This window comes from Pseudorasbora parva, chromosome 2 (genome assembly GCF_024679245.1).
Source record: "Pseudorasbora parva isolate DD20220531a chromosome 2, ASM2467924v1, whole genome shotgun sequence".
In the NCBI taxonomy this organism is placed as follows: domain Eukaryota; kingdom Metazoa; phylum Chordata; class Actinopteri; order Cypriniformes; family Gobionidae; genus Pseudorasbora; species Pseudorasbora parva.
This window is the reverse complement of record NC_090173.1, coordinates 39,366,455-39,385,655: the sequence shown is the minus strand read 5'-3', so window position 1 is coordinate 39,385,655 and position 19,201 is coordinate 39,366,455. Positions and strand designations below refer to the sequence as shown.

Genomic DNA, 19,201 nt, shown 5'->3' with positions numbered 1-19,201 from the left:
TTACAAGTTGATTAGTGCTTGTCTTCATGTAATAAATTATTAAATTAAACAAAGAATACGGGTGTGGTTAGGTATTTACGGTGAACTAGGATTTTACTAGCTAATGGCTGGGACAAAATTGATAGTCGTATCGTCGTATCTCGTCGGCGACAGATAGAGGCTGTGGCGACCCCTGAAGGGAACAGCCGAAAGAAAAAAAGATCTCGTCGGCGACAAAATAGTGTAACACATAATCCAAAGGAAAGTTTAAATAGTTTTTTTTATATATATAATGCTGCCTGGAACTATTGTATTTGTGTTAAAAGTGTAATGGTAATGTCTATTTGTGATTGAAGGTGTTTAAAATATGGTTTAACATCTATACAATTTTCGCTTGAGATCGTTTGTTACACTATTTTGTCACCGACTGGCAAACGGAACCATATTCGCCATATGGATCATAGCTCCACTGAGAGATACTACTATTCTACCCAGATGTTTTTGTACTCGTAGAATATTCTATTTGTGAATATGATATTCCAAGCACAATATGAGTAGTGTATGCCAAATCTGCACCCTATTTATTACAGATTTTCGTGGCTGACTAACGCGTAAAAGAGGAACCAATTGTTGTCATATGATTTGCTACCAGGACATCATAGCTGACGGAGGGAATATTTTGATTTCTGGGTTTGGTTTTGACATGTAACGTTAACGTTAACTAAATTGTATTGTTCTTAAAATGTATGCTGCTGCGACGGAGAGTTTAATAAAGCAGGCAAGGTAAAACTTGTTTAAGTAACGTTACAACGTTTACTGTCAAAAATTGTATTTGTCGTATGGCTAGTCTGGAACTTTTCTAAGTAACTTAAGTTAGACAAGTTCCTTAAATCAATATACCTTTCAGAGAAATAAAGGAGGAAGAGCTGCAAAGGTTTTGCGGGCGCATATGTAAACTGCTCCAATCTAAAGACGTTAGTGGAGAAACAGTGGACTCCCTCCAGAGGCTGCATCTGATAGTTTCTGCCACTAAATTTGCCAGAGAGTAAGTCATATTAATCTAAAATACATCTAAACAGCACTTGTCCACGAAACCATTCAAAGGTATACTGGAAAGGTGTATTTCAGGACATTGTAAGTGTATAATTTAAGACCTCTATTACCATCAGGCTTCCATCAGATCTGATGATGAAGCTGCAGACTGTTCTTCGCTCTTCATCATGTCCAGAGCAGCTCCTGATTCTGTCCTCCTCCATCATACGGGAGAGTTTTCCTTCCAGCGTGCACAGCCTCTGCTCTGATCTCAGTCAGGAGAGCAGGACCTTTAGCTATGTGGCCAGTGTTGTTCTCTTTCAGGTAAGTCACAGGTTGTGTATGATCTGCTTGTGTTCTGTTCATGATGTGCACTTAACTAATTATCTAATTTTTCACAGGCTGGAAATAAAGAAGATGTGAACCCCCTTTGCCACCATCTGCTGAAAAGTCTTGAGTCTCGGCTCTCTGACGGGCTAATATCTAAACACACTCTTCCAATTCTCTCTAAAATGATTACTGTTTATCCAGAGATTCTCACAGATGGTAAAGTCGATCACATTAGTGCAATACAATAATATAGTCTGTCATGAGGAATTACAGTAGGGTCAAAAACAATATTAAAATACATTTTTAGCTTATAGTTTTATTAATGCAAAATTTACTTGACTGTTTAAATAAATATTTAATTTTAATTTAAAGTCCATTTAGCATTTGTTTTAATTGTAAAATTTATTGCAAGTTATATTATCAGCATAATATTTTGAGTTGAACTTAAAAATTATAATTTCTGGATATCTCTGTGTTTGTGTAAAAGACAAGTCGACATGAAACAAAAGTTATGATAGTCTTTCTCTATTGTGACGTATTTCTGAGTGAAATAGCTGCTTCTCGAATGAGAATAAAATGTATAGGGAGGTAGTAATGGTTGTGGTTTGCTATTGCTGTGTGTAAAACCCAGCAGTATAGAGCCATTCATTTACGACGTTAAAGGAAGCGAGGATATATAATTTCACTTGATTCAATTCCTCCTTCCATGCATCTTTTCCTTGCATCCTGAAGGGGTGGTGCTAAGAGGTAAGGAAACGAGGATACACAAATAAGAATTGAGAAGCACCCCTGATGTTGCTGCAAGAGAGAGGGGACGTATTTTGATTATGAAGATTACTAGGGCTTGTGAACTTAAAAAAAAAAAAATTGTAGGGGTGAATCAATTAAAATAAACACTGCAATATTCCGTAAAAATTAAGATTTGTTTTATGGTGATTTTAATAACTACAGAAATATGTCCAGAATGTTAAATATTTTTTATCTTAATTTTTCATAGTAATTTAGTATACTAAAACCTTTTATTTGAATGTATTTTATATATGATTTTGGATTCAAGATTTTCTAAATGGACTTTAAACCCCCCTGTACAGCTGTTGAATTAATTGACATTGAAAAGGCATGATTTTAATACCAAAATCTGGATTATGCAAAGATGTTAATATGTAATATGTGGTCATTAACCCAGATCAGGTGAATCTGGTCAGTCGTAAGTTGGTGGATTGGTTGCGTTATGCCAGTATGCAGCAGGGAGCCTCAATGTCTTCTGGGGGATTTTTCAGTGGACCGAGGACACGTCAGGTGGGGCATGTTGCTTTTCCTCATTCACCTATACCTGCACCATCAACCAATAAGCTCAAGTTTATTATGATATTGTTGAGTGAACTGATGGACATCTCTTCATCAGCCAGCTCCACTGATGGAGGTGGATGGGGTGGTAACGGGCGACTTCTTCACTGTGCTGTGTGTGGGTCAGAGCTACACCGAGGACCAGTGGATGAATATGTACACTTTCTCTATGATCAAGAGTTGGCTCCTCACTTATGATGCAGACGGGACTACAAATGCAGAATCAGGTAGTCTGATCCGATATGTTGTGGGCAGACACAGAAGCTTTATTTTACTTTAGTTTTTTATATGTACTTTATTATAGCTTTTGTTTTTATATTTTCAGTTTAATAGTAATTGGTAACAGTTTACAATAAGAGGTGCTTTCATTAATGAATACATGAGCTTGCATGAACTAACAGCATTTATTAACTGTCGTTAAAGGGATAGTTCACCCAAAATTGAAAATTCTGTCATCATTTACTCGCCCTCAAGTTGTTCCAAACCCGTATGAGTTTCTTTCTTCTGCTGATCACAAAATAAGATATTTGGAAGGATGTTTGTAACAAAGCACAAAGAGCAACCATTGACTATCATAGTAGGGGAAAAAATACAATGTTAGTGAATGGTGGTTCTATATGCTTTGTTTCAAACATTCTTCAAAATATCTTCTTTTGTTTTCTGCAGAAGAAAGAAACTCATACAGGTTTGGAACAACTTGAGGGTGGGTAAATGATGACAGAATTTACATTTTTGAGTGAACTATTCCTTTAATGGCAGTTAATATAAATGTTGAAGTATGTTGTTAGTTTGTCTTAACTAATGTTAACAAGTGAAACCTTATTGTAAAGTTTTACCAAGTCATTTTCTGCAGTTTTGTATATGCTATTTAGATTTAATTTATTTCATTTTTAATGCATTTTAGCACTTTAACATTTAAATTAGTTGCCAAGGCAGGATTTGTATACTGTATGTATAATTCAGATTTATTTGAATTGCCCAAAAATTAGTTAAACAGTATCTACACTGTTTACGAATTGTCCCAAATCAGATATATACTTCATTTCATGTAGTTAAGATGAGTAACATGGGATCTTCATCTTTGCTAGCTCTGCTAAAAAGAGCACAGGTCATTCAGTCTCAGCACCAAGGTAAGACACAAAAGTGAAAAGCCTGACATGATCAATCTGCTTTCTGCGCAATCAGAAACTTCTTTTACTGAATAACATTCCTCCCATTTGAATGAACAAACTCCTACTCCTAGATTTATGTATTTTTTTATGGGGGGGCATGATCCATAATTAATTGTTGTGTGTATCAAATTAATGTTTGGAATGAAATACTACTACTTACTACATACAGTACTGTGTATATACATTATACAGCCTATTATTTTTATAGAACCGTACATGAAACAGTATGCAGCCATAAACGTTTCATGCTACACTGTTGTCACATGACCTCACCATTTTTTCTTTTGTGTGTGGCATGCAGTCAATCTCTGAAGAATAAATAGGCTGCGTACAAAGTCTTATACTCTCTGAGTAGATCCTTCTTTTGGTACTTACTTTGCGACCATTATAGTATGAATGCAGTCTAGACTTACTATATTTGCCATGTTCATTGTTATACGAGACCTGCATTACCAGCGTCAATTGTGTCGCATTACTGCCATTTGCCTTTATATGAATACATTTATTTTGTATTTTGTATTTAATCCAATTTTGTGTGATAATATCTTTATTGTTGTAAATGAGAATATTGTGATGCAGAATTCCAGTGTGCTCTTGTTGTATACTGCAAATGCAGTAAGTCATCTGGGTATTCAGAAAATGTGCAATTGTGCACAATATACATACTGCAAAAATAGTATTATTGTAGTATGTCATTTCAAACAGAGCCTGCATGTCCTGTCATATGCTCACCAATGCCTTTAATGGCATTAGATCCCGCTGGATAAGATGCTTGATCAAGTCGTGCTCCCTGATGTTGTAGTGTAGTGTACTGCTGTAACGTGCTGTATTGTTTATGTAGATGATCGCTCAGAGGTGGACAGTTCAGTGATGTCCATGGTGTCGGCCACATCCTCTTCCAGCAGACTACTGTCTCCCAAAGAGAGACTCCGAGAGAAGGCTTTTGAATACTGCCAGCGTCTCATTGAACAGAGTGACCGGAGTAAGTATATCATAGGTCAGGCTATATAGAATGTTTATTGCACTCTGCTGGTAAATGTTGATTATTTTCTCGCATTTTTTCTCAATGCAGAAGCTCTGAAGAGGATGGATACGGAGCTACAGAAAGCTGTAAGAGCACCACAAATACTACCTTTCAAAAGTTTGTGGTCGGTAGGATTTTCAAAGAAAGTCTGTTATGCTCACCAAGGCTGCAAGTATTTGATCAAAAATACAGTAAAACAGTAACTTTGTCAAATAATATTTATTTTTAAAATAACTTTTTTCTTTATCAATATATTTAAAAAACTGATAAGCATCATTATTCTAGAATCCAGTGTCACATGATCCTTCAGAAATCATTCTAATATGATGATTTCATACTCAAGAAACAATGTTGCTGTTTTTGTGGAAACCATTTTCAAGATTCTTTGATGAATAGATAAAAGGATTTAAAAAAGAATAGATAAAACAGCATTTATTAGAAGTCTTTATGTATGTCTTTACTGACACTTTTGATTTATTTAGCACATCCTTGCAGAATAAAATATTCCTTTCTTTCAAAAAACAAAACAAAACAAAAAGAATTCTACCCAAACTTGTGAATGTTAGTGCATATTTTAAATTAACTCTTCACTATTTAGTGGGGTCTAAAGTCTGATATTAAATATTTCTTTCTAAATTTAATTAGCAAAGATTACATTTAAAACTAAACATTTTAGGAATTTAGTCAAATTTAAAGCAGTATAATTTTCAATACTAAAAAAATTAACACGAAAGAAAATTGTTAAAAATATTTCAAGTCAACTCGCATAAAAAATCCTGAAAACCATGTGTATTTGTTTTTACTTAAACTCTTTACTTAAATTGTTATGCAGATAATATAATTTGAAATGAAAATTCAGTGTCAGATTAGGAAAGATTGCAAAATAGAATGATTTTACGGTTTATAATTAAAGAATAAGATTATGATGAAACCAGTAAGTTAAATGGACAGTGACTGTTTGTCTGTTGTGCAGTGTATCATTGAGTCGGTGTCTATAATCGACATTATCTGTGGTGAGGACCCCTCCTATGTGTACCGTGCCTTCCCCTGCATCAAAGCCCTGTACAGCAGACTGAACGGAGACTACGCCTATGCTCGAGCCCTGCTGCCGATCGCTCAGTTCTACCTCAACCACAGTGAGTGATGGGGCTCTGATTGTGGGACCTATGAATGTACAGTATTTCAGAATCCACGTGCTCTGTTATCAGGCGAGATGGCCGCGGTGGACTCTGAGGCTGTGTTCTGCCAGCTACTTAGCCACTGTCCCACCGAGCAGTTCAACGAGCCCATGCTAGCCTTTGAATTTGTCCAGTTCTGTCTACTCAATTCCAGCGTGCTTCAGGAGAGAGTGGCAAACTACAGACAGAGCTTCCCAAACCTGCTGAAGGTGGGATTGCTGACTCGTATTTTAAAACGAATCCGATTAAATGATATGCTAAAAATATGCGTTTTGCCTGTCAGTTCTTAGCGTGGAACAGCTCAGGATTGATTGCAGAGTTTATGGAGCTGCTTCCATCACTGGTAGCTCCAGATACAGCCATTGAGTTACTGCACACTATCCTTGATCTGCCCTGCTTAGCAGCAGCGCTGGACCTCCAGCAGAGGTATGTCACTTTACAGAGTGCAGATCTGCGTTTTAACTCAAGTTGTGTGTGATGTGTTTAATTGATGCGATGCTGTTGCAGATCAGCGTGCTATCAGGCTTCGGATCGTACCACTTGGGACCAGCAGGGGGCGAAGGTGGCCGCTTCTCTGGATGCCTTCCGCCAGCCGTCCTTTAGGGGGCTCTTTCTCTACATCCTCAGACCGGAGGCTGGGACCGGAGACACTATAGACAGGTAATTCACATCAATTGACACTTATTTGTATAGCACTTTTCACAATACATATTGTTTCAAAGCAGCTTCACAGAAAATGTATGCGTCTACATTACAATTTAGAGTGATTTGTTATCAGAGGAGACTGTCGAAGTTATGGATTTCAGAAAATATACAATTACACAGTTAGTTAAAATGTTTTAATAAACAATGTAATAATTTAAGGAAGAAACAATGGGCTCATTAAAGTAAATATAAAGTAAATACATGTTGTTAACAATGATTAGGTTATATAGAAAAGGTTTCTTGGAGGTAGAGTTGGAGTCGTCACTTTACAGGTGTTGCTCATCTGAAGTCTTCATGAGAGACTGGATCTGATGGACTCTAGATATCTTCTAGCGTTCAAAAACATTAAGCAAAGACGATCATGTGCACTGATATAACTGGAGTACAAAGTTATAAGATAAATTATGTGAATGCAAGGAGTTTAGGAGCCAAACGATCTCCATCCCTTTATTGGACTTGGATATCCTAGGTACTACCAGTCCAGAAGCCCAGAGTTTTATGATCTTAAAGAGCAAGATAGATTGTAGGACAATAGAAGTTCAGTTATAGCCTGACAAGCCAGACCCACATCACGATGTTTGGTCTGGAAACTCACCATTGACAGGGCTCAATCTGAGGGGCGGGATAAACGGTTGACTTTCAAACTCCCTCTGCATGCAATTGGATAGCGCTACAACCAACCAGAGCAACGAAGGTGAAGCAGAGTTCGTTGACAGATTAAACTTTTGCCGTATCCAGTCGGCAAAACTCAGAACACATCTTCCCTTCTTAAAGGGGAGGTGAAACACTCAGTTTCAGTCAATCTCATGTCAATCTTGAGTACCTATAGAGTAGTATTGCATCCTTCATATCTCCGAAAAGTCTTTAGTTTTATCATATTTATAAAAGAAATATAGGCTGTACCGAGTCTTTCCGGAAAAAACCGAGCGCCTGGAGGCGTATCGTGTGGGCGGAGCTAAAGAATGACAAGCGCGCAAAGCGGTGACGTCCTCAAGCGTGGAGAAACCCATCTATCTCAGCTAATACAGATAATGATCCACAATCAAATCTGAGGGAGAAATAAATTGAACAGGAGAAACGGCAACAGCAGGACGTCCGTCTCTGTGGTATGTAAGTTACTGTATTTAATGGCCTCTCCACATTTCTGTGTGTTTACTCGCAGTGTATGAGGACATGATTCGGTTTATGGACTATTGTATGCGACTAGACCTTAGAAGTAGCAAGCATACTGTAACGTTATACACAGAACAACAATGGAGTAACCGTTAGCGCATTTGAATGACGAAGCACGCGATCGTGTCGTTTACTGATGTTTACTCATGCGACGGTAGCCAATAGCAGAGACATTTGAAGCAGTTTAAGTTAACTCACCGTCGAAGCTTTATCGCTGGGACCGCTCCGTCAGAAACACACTTCTTTGGTATGATTTGGTAAAGTCCTGTGACAGCAGTGGCGTGTAAATCCATTTTGAGACGCAACTGAAACGATGTTGTGAAGCTTCCCGTCATTTCTGCGTTCAAATCGGTTCAAATGCAGCACTGCCTTCCCGGAATGCTGTGCTGAAGCGTTGAAGTCGCTCGACGTCACCCATAGGAATAAAGTGGAGCGCGGCGCCGTTCACGGACGACTGGATCTGCAGCTGAGAGACTGTTTACAGCGTGCTCTAGTCACGCGCGCGCGCACCCTACCGGGAGAAGAGCCCGTACGGCCCATACAAGGACCTTCCGCTCTTATTAACGTCAAGCCGACCCATACTCGAAAAAAACTCGCCGAAACTTGTGAGAAACCGGAAGGAGTATTTTTGACACAGAAATACTCCATCAAACGTCCAACATTAGTTTTTGAAACTTTGTCTATGTTTAGGATGGGAATCCAAGTCTTTAACAGTGTAAAAAGCTCAGTATGCATGAAACAGCATTTCACCTCCCCTTTAAGAATGACTTCAGTGCCGTTCTTTGTTCTTTTCTCAGAGAAAAGCTTAACTCCAAGTCTTCCAGAGTCGAGGGCAAAGCTGATTCGAAAGACCGCTGTTCGCCTGTTTCTGTGTTTACTAAAAGCGCAAGCGCAACTCGGCCGTTATTATGTTAAGCCCCGCCCACCGACTCTATACACGATGTGATTGGCCCGACCAGAGTTTGGCTTTTACAGCAAAGTGTATTGAGAGTTGCTAGACGACACTCACGGCAGATTAGATTTGCTGCCGCTAGGGTGCGTCTAGATTTCTAGGCTAGTTTAGTTAAATACACAGGAGTAATAGCTGGCCTATCATTTTATAGTATTGAACACATTTTAAGAGGAATTCTAAACAAGTTAGCAGGATGCCAAATTGTAATTTGAGTTTGAGGTCAAATTAAAATCTAATGAAATTTAAAGAGAATTTTATATACATAATTACACTACCTTTCAAAAGTTAGGGCTTGGTTAGATATTCTTCAAAGAAGCATCTTTTGCTCACCAAGGCTGCATTTAGGCTATTTGATCAGAAAATACAGTAACAACAGAAATATTGTGAAAAATGATTACAAATAAATAAAATAAAATAACTTTTCTATTTTAATATATTTAATGTGATGTGGAAGTTTCAAATATAGATGGCAAGTTGCTCGAGTTTAGGAATAGGAATGGTGTCCGATTTTTGTCTAATACAGGCTTCTAGTTGCTCAACTTAGATCTTCTTTGTTGCATCTTCCTCTTTATGATGAGGCAAATGTTTTCTATGGGTTAAATATCTGGACAGCAGGCTGGCCATTTCAGTACCCAGATCCTTCTTCTACACAGCCATGATGTTGTAATTGATGCAGTATGTGGTCTGGCATTGTCAGGTTGGAAAATGCAAGGTAGACAACGTCTAGATGGGAGCATATGTTGTTCTAGAACTTGGATATACCTTTCAACCTTTCAGCATTGATGGTGCCTTTCCAGATGTGTACGCTGCCAATGCCACACGCACTTATGCAACCCCATACCATCAGAAATGCAGGCTTCTGAACTGAGCTCTGATAACAACTTGGGTTGTCCTTGTCCTCTTTAGTCCGGATGACATGGCGTCCCAGTTTTCCAAAAAAAATTAAATTTTGATTCGTCTGACCACAGATCAGTTTTCCACTTTGCCACAGTCCATTTTAAATGAGCCTTGGCCCAAAGAAAACGCCTGTGCTTCTGGATCATGTTTAGATATGGCTTCTTTTTTGACCTATATAGTTTTAGCCGGCAACAGCAAATGGCACAGTGGATTGTGTTCACAACAATGTTTTCTGGAAGTATTCCTGAGCCTGTGTTGTGATTTCCATTACAGTAGCATTCCTGTATGTGATGCAGTGCCGTCTAAGGGCCCGAAGATCATGGGCATCCAGTATGGTTTTCCGGCCATGACCCTTACGCACTGAGATTGTTCTCGATGAGATTGTTATTAATGAAATAATGCACTGTAGATGATGATAAATTCAAACTCTTAGCAATTTTCTTTGAGAAACTCCTTTATGATATTGTTCCACTATTTTTCGCCCCAGCATAGGGGGAATTGGTGATCCTCTGCCCATCTTGACTTCTGAGAGACCCTGCCACTCTGAGAGGCTCTTTGTATACCCAATCATGTTGCCAATTGACCTAATAAGTTGCAAATTTGTCCTCCAGCTATTCCTTGTATGTACGTTTGTATGTACTATATTCTATTGTGAAAAAAAAAAAAAATATATATATATATATATATATAATTTTATGAGATTTGTAAATCATTGCATTATTTTTTTATTCAGAATTTGTTCAGTGTGCCAACTTTTTTGGAATCGGGTTTGTATATGGCAAAGCTAAATTTTCAGCATCATTACTCCAGTCTTCAGTGTCACATGATCCTTTAGAAATCATTCTAACATGCTGAGTTGATTTTTAAGATTATTTTCTTATTAATAATGTTGAAACCATGAAGATTTTCAGAGTTCTTTCATCAAAACAAAGTTCAAAAGAAGAGCATTTATTTGAATTAATTGCTAAATAAAAGTGTAAATTTCTTTTTTGTTAAGTGTACTGACTTACTAACCACAAACTTTTGAATGGGAGGAGTGTATATGTGATCAAATTAGCTCTGATGGTTATAGTGTGATGGTTATACTCTTATTGTGATTGCTTAATAGGCTAAAACGGCTTCATGAGATTCTGGCTGACATGGCAGAGAGTCCACGGGTCATTCAGTGTGCTCAGGTCGTTCCTGTGCTTCTGCATGTTTACTTCAACACTGTCACTCAGGTATGAGTCATGAATGAGAGGTCAAGCCATTTAATAGAGATCTGGGTTGTCATGTTCCAGTGTTTTTTGATTGTGTTTATAGAAAGCTGATGAGAAAATGATGAACCAGCTGCTGCTAGTGCTGCTGGAGAGAAGTAGCCTGCTCTACAACATCAAGACATTTAATGCTGAGGTCCAAAAGTGAGGCACTTTTAAAACATTAAAAAATGTTGCCACCTCCTTGTGAGATTTTGGCTGTGCTCTCTACATAGGCACCTAACTGAAATAAAACCTCACAAGTAAATGATTTAAAATACTCTCCCACTTGCACCAAAAATCTTTAGACCATTACAAGTATTCGCATTTTGCCCTGGTGGATCGTAACCAGGTTGTAAGTACTGCTTCAAAATCCCAAAAGAAGAAACAGGAGCTAGAGAACTGCATTTAAACTCAAACAGGCTGATCAAAAGTTTAAGACCATAACCTTAAAAAGTTCAAATCTGCACAAAATATGGCTTTTATGTCATTGCCATCAGGGGATCATGACAGTGTGACTGCCTGAAGGACAAACGTGAAAAGGCTTTCTTTGAACATGGCAGGATTGTTGAGCTCCACAAGCAAGGCCTCTCGCAACGCGCCGTCGCTGTCGAGGTTGGACCCTGTAAGACAGTCATTTTACATTTCTTAAAAGATCCTGAGAGTTACGGGACAAAACGGTCACCTGTTCTGAGTTGGAGAATCCGATGGGTTGTCCGTGAAGAACTCTACCCAAATGAAGGCCCTTACTGATGCTGACTGTAGCCTAATAACCATAAGACGGCATCTGCGAGAGAAGGGCTTTAAAAAAAGGACATTAGTTCCAGACTGTGGATGCTCTTCGTGAAGCCATCGCCACCACATGGAGCAGCGTTCCCACCAGCCTCCTGGAAACAGTCACATCAAACATGCCGAAACAAGTATTTGAAGTGATCAACAAGAATGGTTGTGCTTCTCACTACTTTCGAGTTCTTTTTTGACACTTTTAGTTCTGTTGTGTTTTTTTGGGGGCTATTGTCTTTTGATCAGCTGATAAACCGCCAAGTTTAAAATCACTTTTCAATAAATTGCCTACTCCCCTTTTTTGTCTCCTGCACATTTTTCTTCTTTTGGCATTTTGAAGCAGTACTTACAACCATGTTACAATCCACCAGTGCAAAATGCAAATACTTGTAATAGTCTAAAGATTTTGTTCAGGAGTGTAAAGCTGACAAAATATCAGAACACATTTCAAGACAATTTCGACATGTGTAAGTGATTGTGCATTATTTATTTGTGATTGTAGGGTGTTCAGCACTCACCTGCTGGCTCTGTGCAAACGTCACCCACCACTAATTGTGGATCAGTCCAGGGAGATCCTGGATTTTGCAGGCTCCCCTGCCAACATTTACTGTAAAGAAGACTTCTACACACATGTGGTGAGGAAGAAAAGTAGAGCACTGTGATTGTAAGTGTCATCATGCTATACTTGCTCTTCAGGTGACTGTATTTTTTGTATACACACAGGTGTGGGTCATCGGCGAGTTTCTATCGGTGTCATACGACCCTCGCTGCACGGTGGAACTGATCACCTCTTTTTTTGAGAATTTGGAAGCGGTGCTGTTTGAGATCACACAGGTGCGACAGTCAGCCAACCCCCCGAGTTTCTCCCCCCGCCTCATCACTGTGCTCATGACCACTCTGGCTAAACTGGCCACACGCAGTCAGGATCTCATTCCAAGGTAGATCAACCTGCTTTTTTTTTCAAATTATACGATAAATTGTACATATTTAAATGTTTTGCTGAAGACAAAATATTCACTGGTCATCCAATTCAAAAAGTTAAGCTTTTTCTGATATTCCCTTTCATGTAGTAATATACCTGTTTAAAAGATGTTTCAAAAATGAGAAATTAAGTTATTGGCTCCCAAGAAAGAACCTATTCTTAACTGCCTAAAACAAATCGTCAGTAATTCCACCCTTACTTCCTGCATTAACCTACATATGTTTGTTTAAAAAAAAAAGTGCATAATGCCAGCCTATGGCCTTCATTGGCTTCTCGTGCACCCTATCTACTCTGCTGAAATTCAGATGTGGTATTGGGACTTTAGTTGCTGATACGTGCTATATACAGTAGACCAATCACGACAGACTGGGCCATCTGACCAATCACAGCAGAGTAGGCTCTTGGAAAAGAGGGGTTTAGAGAGACCGAATCTTCAAACTAACTGTTTTAGACACTGTGAGAGAAGGGATGATGCTATATGTATATATTATGAGAAAAATTGTATTCTTTGATCTAGGATGCTTGTAAACCTATTGTAGGAGACCTCCTAAACTAAATTAGGAATATTTAAAATATCATAGCAAAATAACTTTTTTTTGTTTTGTTTACATTAATTTAATGAAACCATAAATTACGTAATCATTGCCTATTCTGGACATACAGCTTGCCGCAAAAGTAATGTTTATAAATGTGTAGGAAAATAGCAAGGAGACATAATTATTTATTAAGTCTCAGCTGCAAAGCTTAAGCTGATAAGGATTATATCAGAGAGTTTTCGATTCAAATGGATTCATTTAAAAGTAGTCATTTCAAGCTTTCTGTAGATATTTGTTGCATGTCTGTGAGATAAGTAGCCTATACACAGAGCTTCGGTTCATTTTTGTGACACTCCAGTTCACAGAGACCGAGACGTCAGAAAGCGCATGTTTGTTTTCTTTTCTTTTTTTAAACCACAAAACTTTTAAAAGTTGTTTGTTATTGTCAGTTTACACAAATAAAAGTAGACCTGTTTGGAATTATGTATTACTCATATCTGTATGACCAAAAATGTTGAAGTATTTTAAGATGTTTCCGTTATTTTCAGGAAAAAAGCAAATGTTTATGGCGGTGCCTCAATGCTAATACTTCAGGTTCCACACTCCGCACAAACATGGATATACCCTTAAATGATAGAGTGTGTTAATCTAGGTTAACGTTAGAGCAATCAACCAATATTTCAATATCCCTCACTCTTTCCGTATCTTTTTCCATTTCTCTCAGAGTGTCGCTTTTCCTGTCTAAGATGCGGACGTTTGCTCGTAGTGGTCCGGTAATGGCGTGCTACAGCGAAGAAGACACTGAGGAGATAATCACACGAGCCCATGAACTTATTAACTTGCTCAAGTTACCAAATGTGGCTCAGTTTGTCCTGGCCCCTTCAGCAGGAGGCGACGGCCCCCGCTGGCACAGAGACACCAATTCCTCACTTCCTCAGGCCATGAGAGCAGTGAGCGATCTCCTCCATAGACATTCCAGCTTCCTGCCCACGTAAGCCTATTCTAGGAATTCATTTTCAAAATAACTGTGCAAAATGCAGGAAGAGAGTAAAAACAGACAAGCACTGCACTTCATCATGACTTTCACTTCTGCTGAGCACATTCTTGTCTACAAATATATCAAAACAAACGTCAAGACACAATGTTTATGGTTTATTCCTTGATTTATTCAAATGATTGTTAGAGACGCTTATAGAAATTAAGCATTCTATGTGTTGTCGGGTTGCATTTATTACTGCCACTTATGATTAATATCAAAACTGTTTAGATTCAGTTTTGCCCTTTTGATTAAAAATCTGTGAAACCAAAAGAACTGACCATATAAATGACATTTGACACAGTCAAAATGTGCTTAGTGTCATATTAATGTGGCCTTATGACAAAATGAGTAAAAACATTCAGTCGCATTGCTTAAAAACATATTCTGTCATATCTGAACTTCCTGTCTAAAGCAGGTCACACTTGACCTTGATTACGTACATTGCAATGGCTGCACAATCATGTCACATTCTGCACTGTCTTTAAAAAAAACATTATTCAACATATAATACATAAAAAATGTAAAAATATGCTGTCCACTGCACTCCTCAAAGTTTGCGTTCTAAAAGGTCACGCTATGGCATAACAGTCTTCTATTGGTCACAAGTCTTCACGTGATATGAATTGGTAGGCAAACTTGAACTTTGGAACACAGCAACATGCTAAACTTCTTCTCTTGAGCTTGCATTTCCTGTCTCCCGTATTCACATGCTTGTGAATGGAAGTCAATGGAAGGAAAAGTGTAGTGTGTCGAGGTAAATGTGTCGAGAGGTAAAGCAGTCCTGTTGGCTGCAGGACACGAGTTATTCATTGAACTGATCACAGATGGAAACACATTAAGAACAACCAAACAAAAAAACAATCTGGAAATAATTACCATTACATTTGTCTTTTAGCGTTAAAAGTGACGTTTTAGTTGCAAGAATTTCATCAAGGTTCATATTTTTATGAGACCTTTAGGTAAATCTAATTGGGTCTTACTAAAATGATGCATAAAATTCATCAAGGCTAGTTTCAATGTGAGCTTCTGTGGAAGCTTAATTGACTTATATTCAGAATGAATAAATCCTGTTATCCCTTCTAGATTTTCACACAGCTCACAACCCCAGAGGATCCATAGTGCAACGCTTACAAAGCCATTTCTTACATTTTTGTTCATATTCATTATTACAAGATCACAGTTGTAGAAATACTTCAACATAAATTCTGCTTAATGCCAACAACTGTCAATGAATTAACATCTATCATATCAAGCGTTTAAAGGCAGTAGATAGCTCTGTTAAAGGACATGGAATGTTATTTAGTGTGTATTCTGTGCTTTACACATTTTGCATGTAAACATTGACAGTTAAAACAGTACATTATGTCAACAGGTTAAGACTAAAATAGACTAGCCACAAAGTGCTGAGTTATCAGGACAGAAATTCTTCTATATGAACCTGTATTTTAGTACAACAGTACTATAACATGCCCATCTATGATTAATATAGAGGGATGCAAAGGCAGCTCATTATCAAATACATTGTCTTTTATAGCTCAATAAACCCTGTATGCGTGAATACTTAAGGTCTTCTGCATTTGTCACCTGGATATTTTGATTTGGCTGGTCCCCGTTGCATACAAGTACCTCCAGATGGCGTAATAGTGTATGCCTGCCCCCACTGCCACAAAGATGTGCCAGATGGCATGAGCGAATGGGATCAGGCCATCACTCTTGAAGAAGACAATTCCCAGGCAGTAGAAGACTCCGCCCACTGACAGCTCTAATATGCCCTCTCTGTTAGGCTGAAATAATACATTCAGTTGAAACAGGTCGCTCTGCCACAGATAAATTATACAAGGGTCATTCGACAAAACACATGCATTCACTTTTTAACCGGTCTCCATCCATTTCCAACTTAATTTTATTGACAAATATGCATATTTTATATATTAAAAAATATATTATTAACTATATAGTAAAGGTAGCAGGGTCCAATGAACATTATGCTACAAGCCTTTTGTTTTCTACAAGCTGCTTCTTAGAAAGAGAATGAAATACCTTTAATTTATCATTTGTTCTGTATATGAAATCATTGCCATTTTAATATCTGCTACTGGCAAACAAAACATGGTAAATTATGTATTTTGTGGTTAATGGTAAAGACAATCTGCTGAAGTTCAAAATGAGCATCAGAATGGGGAATAAAGGTTATTTAAGTGACTTTGAATGTGGCATGGTTGTTGGTGCCAGATGGGCTGGTCTGAGTATTTACTCAGATCTACTGGGATTTTCACGTTCAACCATCTCTAGGGTTTACAGAGAATGGTTAAAAAAAAAAAGAAGAAGAAAATATCCAGTGAGGGGCAGTTCTGTGCTCAAGTGACTTGTTGATGCCAGAGGTAAGATTAGAATGGTTTGAGTCGATACCATAGTAACTCAAATTAAGCACCTGTTACCACTGAGGTCTGCAGAAGAGCATCTGTGAACACTCTAAACATGACGAGTCTTGAAGCAGACGGACACACCGGTGTCACTCCTGTCAGCTGAGAGCAGGAAACTGAGGCTACAGTTCACACAACTTCACCAAAATTGGACAATAGAGGTTTGGAAACCTTGGAAAACATCTCAAACTGGTTTGTCGAACATGATGAGTTCACTATATACTCAAATTACTTCTACCGTCACCATATCTCAACATGATGTGCAACTGACAAATCTGCAGCAGCTGCATATTGCTATCACCTTAGTACAGCAAAGTTCCTTTTAAATCAATAAAACTGCGTATCACGTCATCATGTCTGAAAGGTCACGTCCATGAGGTAGGTGGAAGTACCGACCCAGTGCTGAAAAACATTTCATGTTCTCCTCCTACTTCAAAATTTCCCGGGATCATTGTTTTACCTTTATTTTTGTAAAGGGCATTTAATTTAGTCTTTGCGCTCTCTTTTTAACACTGGGTCGGGTACTTCCACGTACGTGAACTTTCTGACGTGATGACATCATACGGCATGGAAGAACAACAATACTTAATTTGTGCATTTGAGGTTAAAAAGTACATACGGTTTTATTTTTTTTGAAAATAGCCAATGGTTTCGCAAGATACTAGATTGGACCCTATTCCTCGTCTGGGATCGCACAGAGCCTCTGAAGCTCTGTCCTTGAAACTGCATTGATTTGGACCTTCAACCGTTGGTTGCCATTGAAGTCCATTATATGAAGAAAAATGACATGAGCACCTTGGATGAGGTGGGGGTGAGTAAAATATCAAGGAATTTATTTCAAACTGAACTAATCCTTTAACAATCAGATGAACAGGTGTACCTAATAAAGTGGTTGGTTTGTGAGTATGTATATATAATCCAATTTTATTTGTTTATATATAATTCATACACTCTGAAAAAAAGAAACTGAGTTGTTTCAACCCATGTTTGGGCCAACAAAGGTTGGGTTTTTTCATATTTGACCCAAACATGGGTTGAAACAACCCAGCTTTTTTAGTGTATACTTTTTATTTATTTATATACAGGTCCTTCTCAAAAAATTAGCATATTGTCATAAAGTTCATTATTTTCCATAATGTAATGATACAAATTAAACTTTCATATATTTTAGAGTAATTACACACCAACTGAAATATTTCAGGTCTTTTATTGTTTTAATACTGATGATTTTGGCATACAGCTCATGAAAACCCAAAATTCCTGTCTCCAAAAATTAGCATATCAGGAAAAGTTTCTCTAAACGAGCTATTAACCTAATCATCTGAATCAACTAATGAACTCTAAACACCTGCAAAAGATTCCTGAGGCTTTTAAAAACTCTCAGCCTGGTTCATTACTCAAAACCGCAATCATGGGTAAGACTGCCAACCCGACTGCTGTCCAGAAGGCCATCATTGACACCCTCAAGCAAGAGGGTAAGACACAGAAATAAATTTCTGAACGAATAGGCTGTTCCCAGAGTGCTGTATCAAGGCACCTCAGTGGGAAGTCTGTGGGAAGGAAAAAGTGTGGCAAAAAAACGCTGCACAACGAGAAGAGGTGACCGGACCCTGAGGAAGATTGTGGAGAAGGACCGATTCCAGACCTTGGGGGACCTGCGGAAGCAGTGGACAGAGTCTGGAGTAGAAACATCCAGAGCCACCGTGCACAGGCGTGTGTAGGAAATGGGCTACAGGTGCCGCATTCCCCAGGTCAGGCCACTTTTGGGCTACAGAGAAGCAGTACTGGACTGTTGCTCAGAGGTCCAAAGTACTTTTTTCGGAAGAAAGCAAATTTTGCATGTCATTCGGAAATCAAGGTGCCAGAGTCTGGAGGAAGACTGGGGAGAAGGAAATGCCAAAATGCCTGAAGTCCAGTGTCAAGTACCCACGGTCAGTGATGGTCTGGGGTGCCATGTCAGCTGCTGGTGTTGGTCCACTGTGTTTTATCAAGGGCAGGGTCAATGCTGCTAGCTATCAGGAGATTTTGGAGCACTTCATGCTTCCATCTGCTGAAAAGCTTTATGGAGATGAAGATTTTGTTTTTCAGCACGACCTGGCACCTGCTCACAGTGCCAAAACCACTGGTAAATGGTTTACTGACCATGGTATTACTGTGCTCAGTTGGCCTGCCAACTCTCCTGACCTGAACCCCATAGAGAATCTGTGGGATATTGTGAAGAGAAAGTTGAGAGACGCAAGACCCAACACTCTGGATGAGCTTAAGGCCGCTATCGAAGCATCCTGGGCCTCCGTAACACCTCAGCAGTGCCACAAGCTGATCGCCTCCATGCCACGCCGCATTGAAGCAGTCATTTCTGCAAAAGGATTCCCGACCAAGTATTGAGTGCATAACTGAACATAATTATTTGAAGG

The 19,201-nt window shown here is 38.6% G+C and overlaps 2 protein-coding genes across 6 annotated transcripts in view; one reads left to right on the top strand and one right to left on the bottom strand.

The window, feature by feature from the left end:
* The first annotated feature begins 411 nt into the window (after nucleotides 1–411).
* Nucleotides 412–15,922, top strand: ap5z1 (adaptor related protein complex 5 subunit zeta 1). Of its 2 annotated transcripts, XM_067419954.1 has the most exons (18): nucleotides 412–762; nucleotides 887–1,024; nucleotides 1,149–1,335; nucleotides 1,413–1,557; nucleotides 2,528–2,640; nucleotides 2,747–2,915; nucleotides 3,777–3,818; nucleotides 4,702–4,842; nucleotides 4,933–4,970; nucleotides 5,858–6,020; nucleotides 6,093–6,271; nucleotides 6,346–6,488; nucleotides 6,570–6,722; nucleotides 10,898–11,009; nucleotides 11,092–11,189; nucleotides 12,310–12,442; nucleotides 12,531–12,745; nucleotides 14,050–15,922. In XM_067419954.1, exons 1-18 carry the CDS (start codon nucleotides 722–724, stop codon nucleotides 14,318–14,320), a joined length of 2,481 nt encoding a protein of 826 aa, XP_067276055.1. In that variant the 5' UTR covers nucleotides 412–721; the 3' UTR covers nucleotides 14,321–15,922. The 2 variants fall into 2 exon arrangements, with proteins under 2 accessions (XP_067276055.1, XP_067276064.1); XM_067419963.1 differs by lacking the exon at nucleotides 3,777–3,818 and having other exon boundaries at nucleotides 413–762.
* mmd2a (monocyte to macrophage differentiation-associated 2a) overlaps nucleotides 14,465–19,201 on the bottom strand; it is a 26,119-nt gene continuing 21,382 nt past the window's right edge. For all 4 annotated transcript variants that reach the window (XM_067419974.1, XM_067419981.1, XM_067419989.1 and 1 more), the window contains one exon: nucleotides 14,465–16,148. In XM_067419974.1, coding sequence (XP_067276075.1) covers nucleotides 15,945–16,148 — 204 coding nt within the window. In that variant the 3' untranslated portion in view covers nucleotides 14,465–15,944. The remainder of the gene's footprint in view (nucleotides 16,149–19,201) is intronic.

What these genes read in the sequence shown, in the direction of transcription:
- ap5z1 (XM_067419954.1), top strand. Translation starts at nt 722, where the DNA reads ATGTATGCTGCTGCGACGGAGAGTTTAATAAAGCAGGCAAG. An exon ending in CATTCAGTCTCAGCACCAAG is followed by an intron (nt 3,819 to 4,701) that starts GTAAGACACAAA and finishes TTGTTTATGTAG; the next exon opens with ATGATCGCTCAGAGGTGGAC. An exon ending in ACTTCAACACTGTCACTCAG is followed by an intron (nt 11,010 to 11,091) that starts GTATGAGTCATG and finishes TTGTGTTTATAG; the next exon opens with AAAGCTGATGAGAAAATGAT.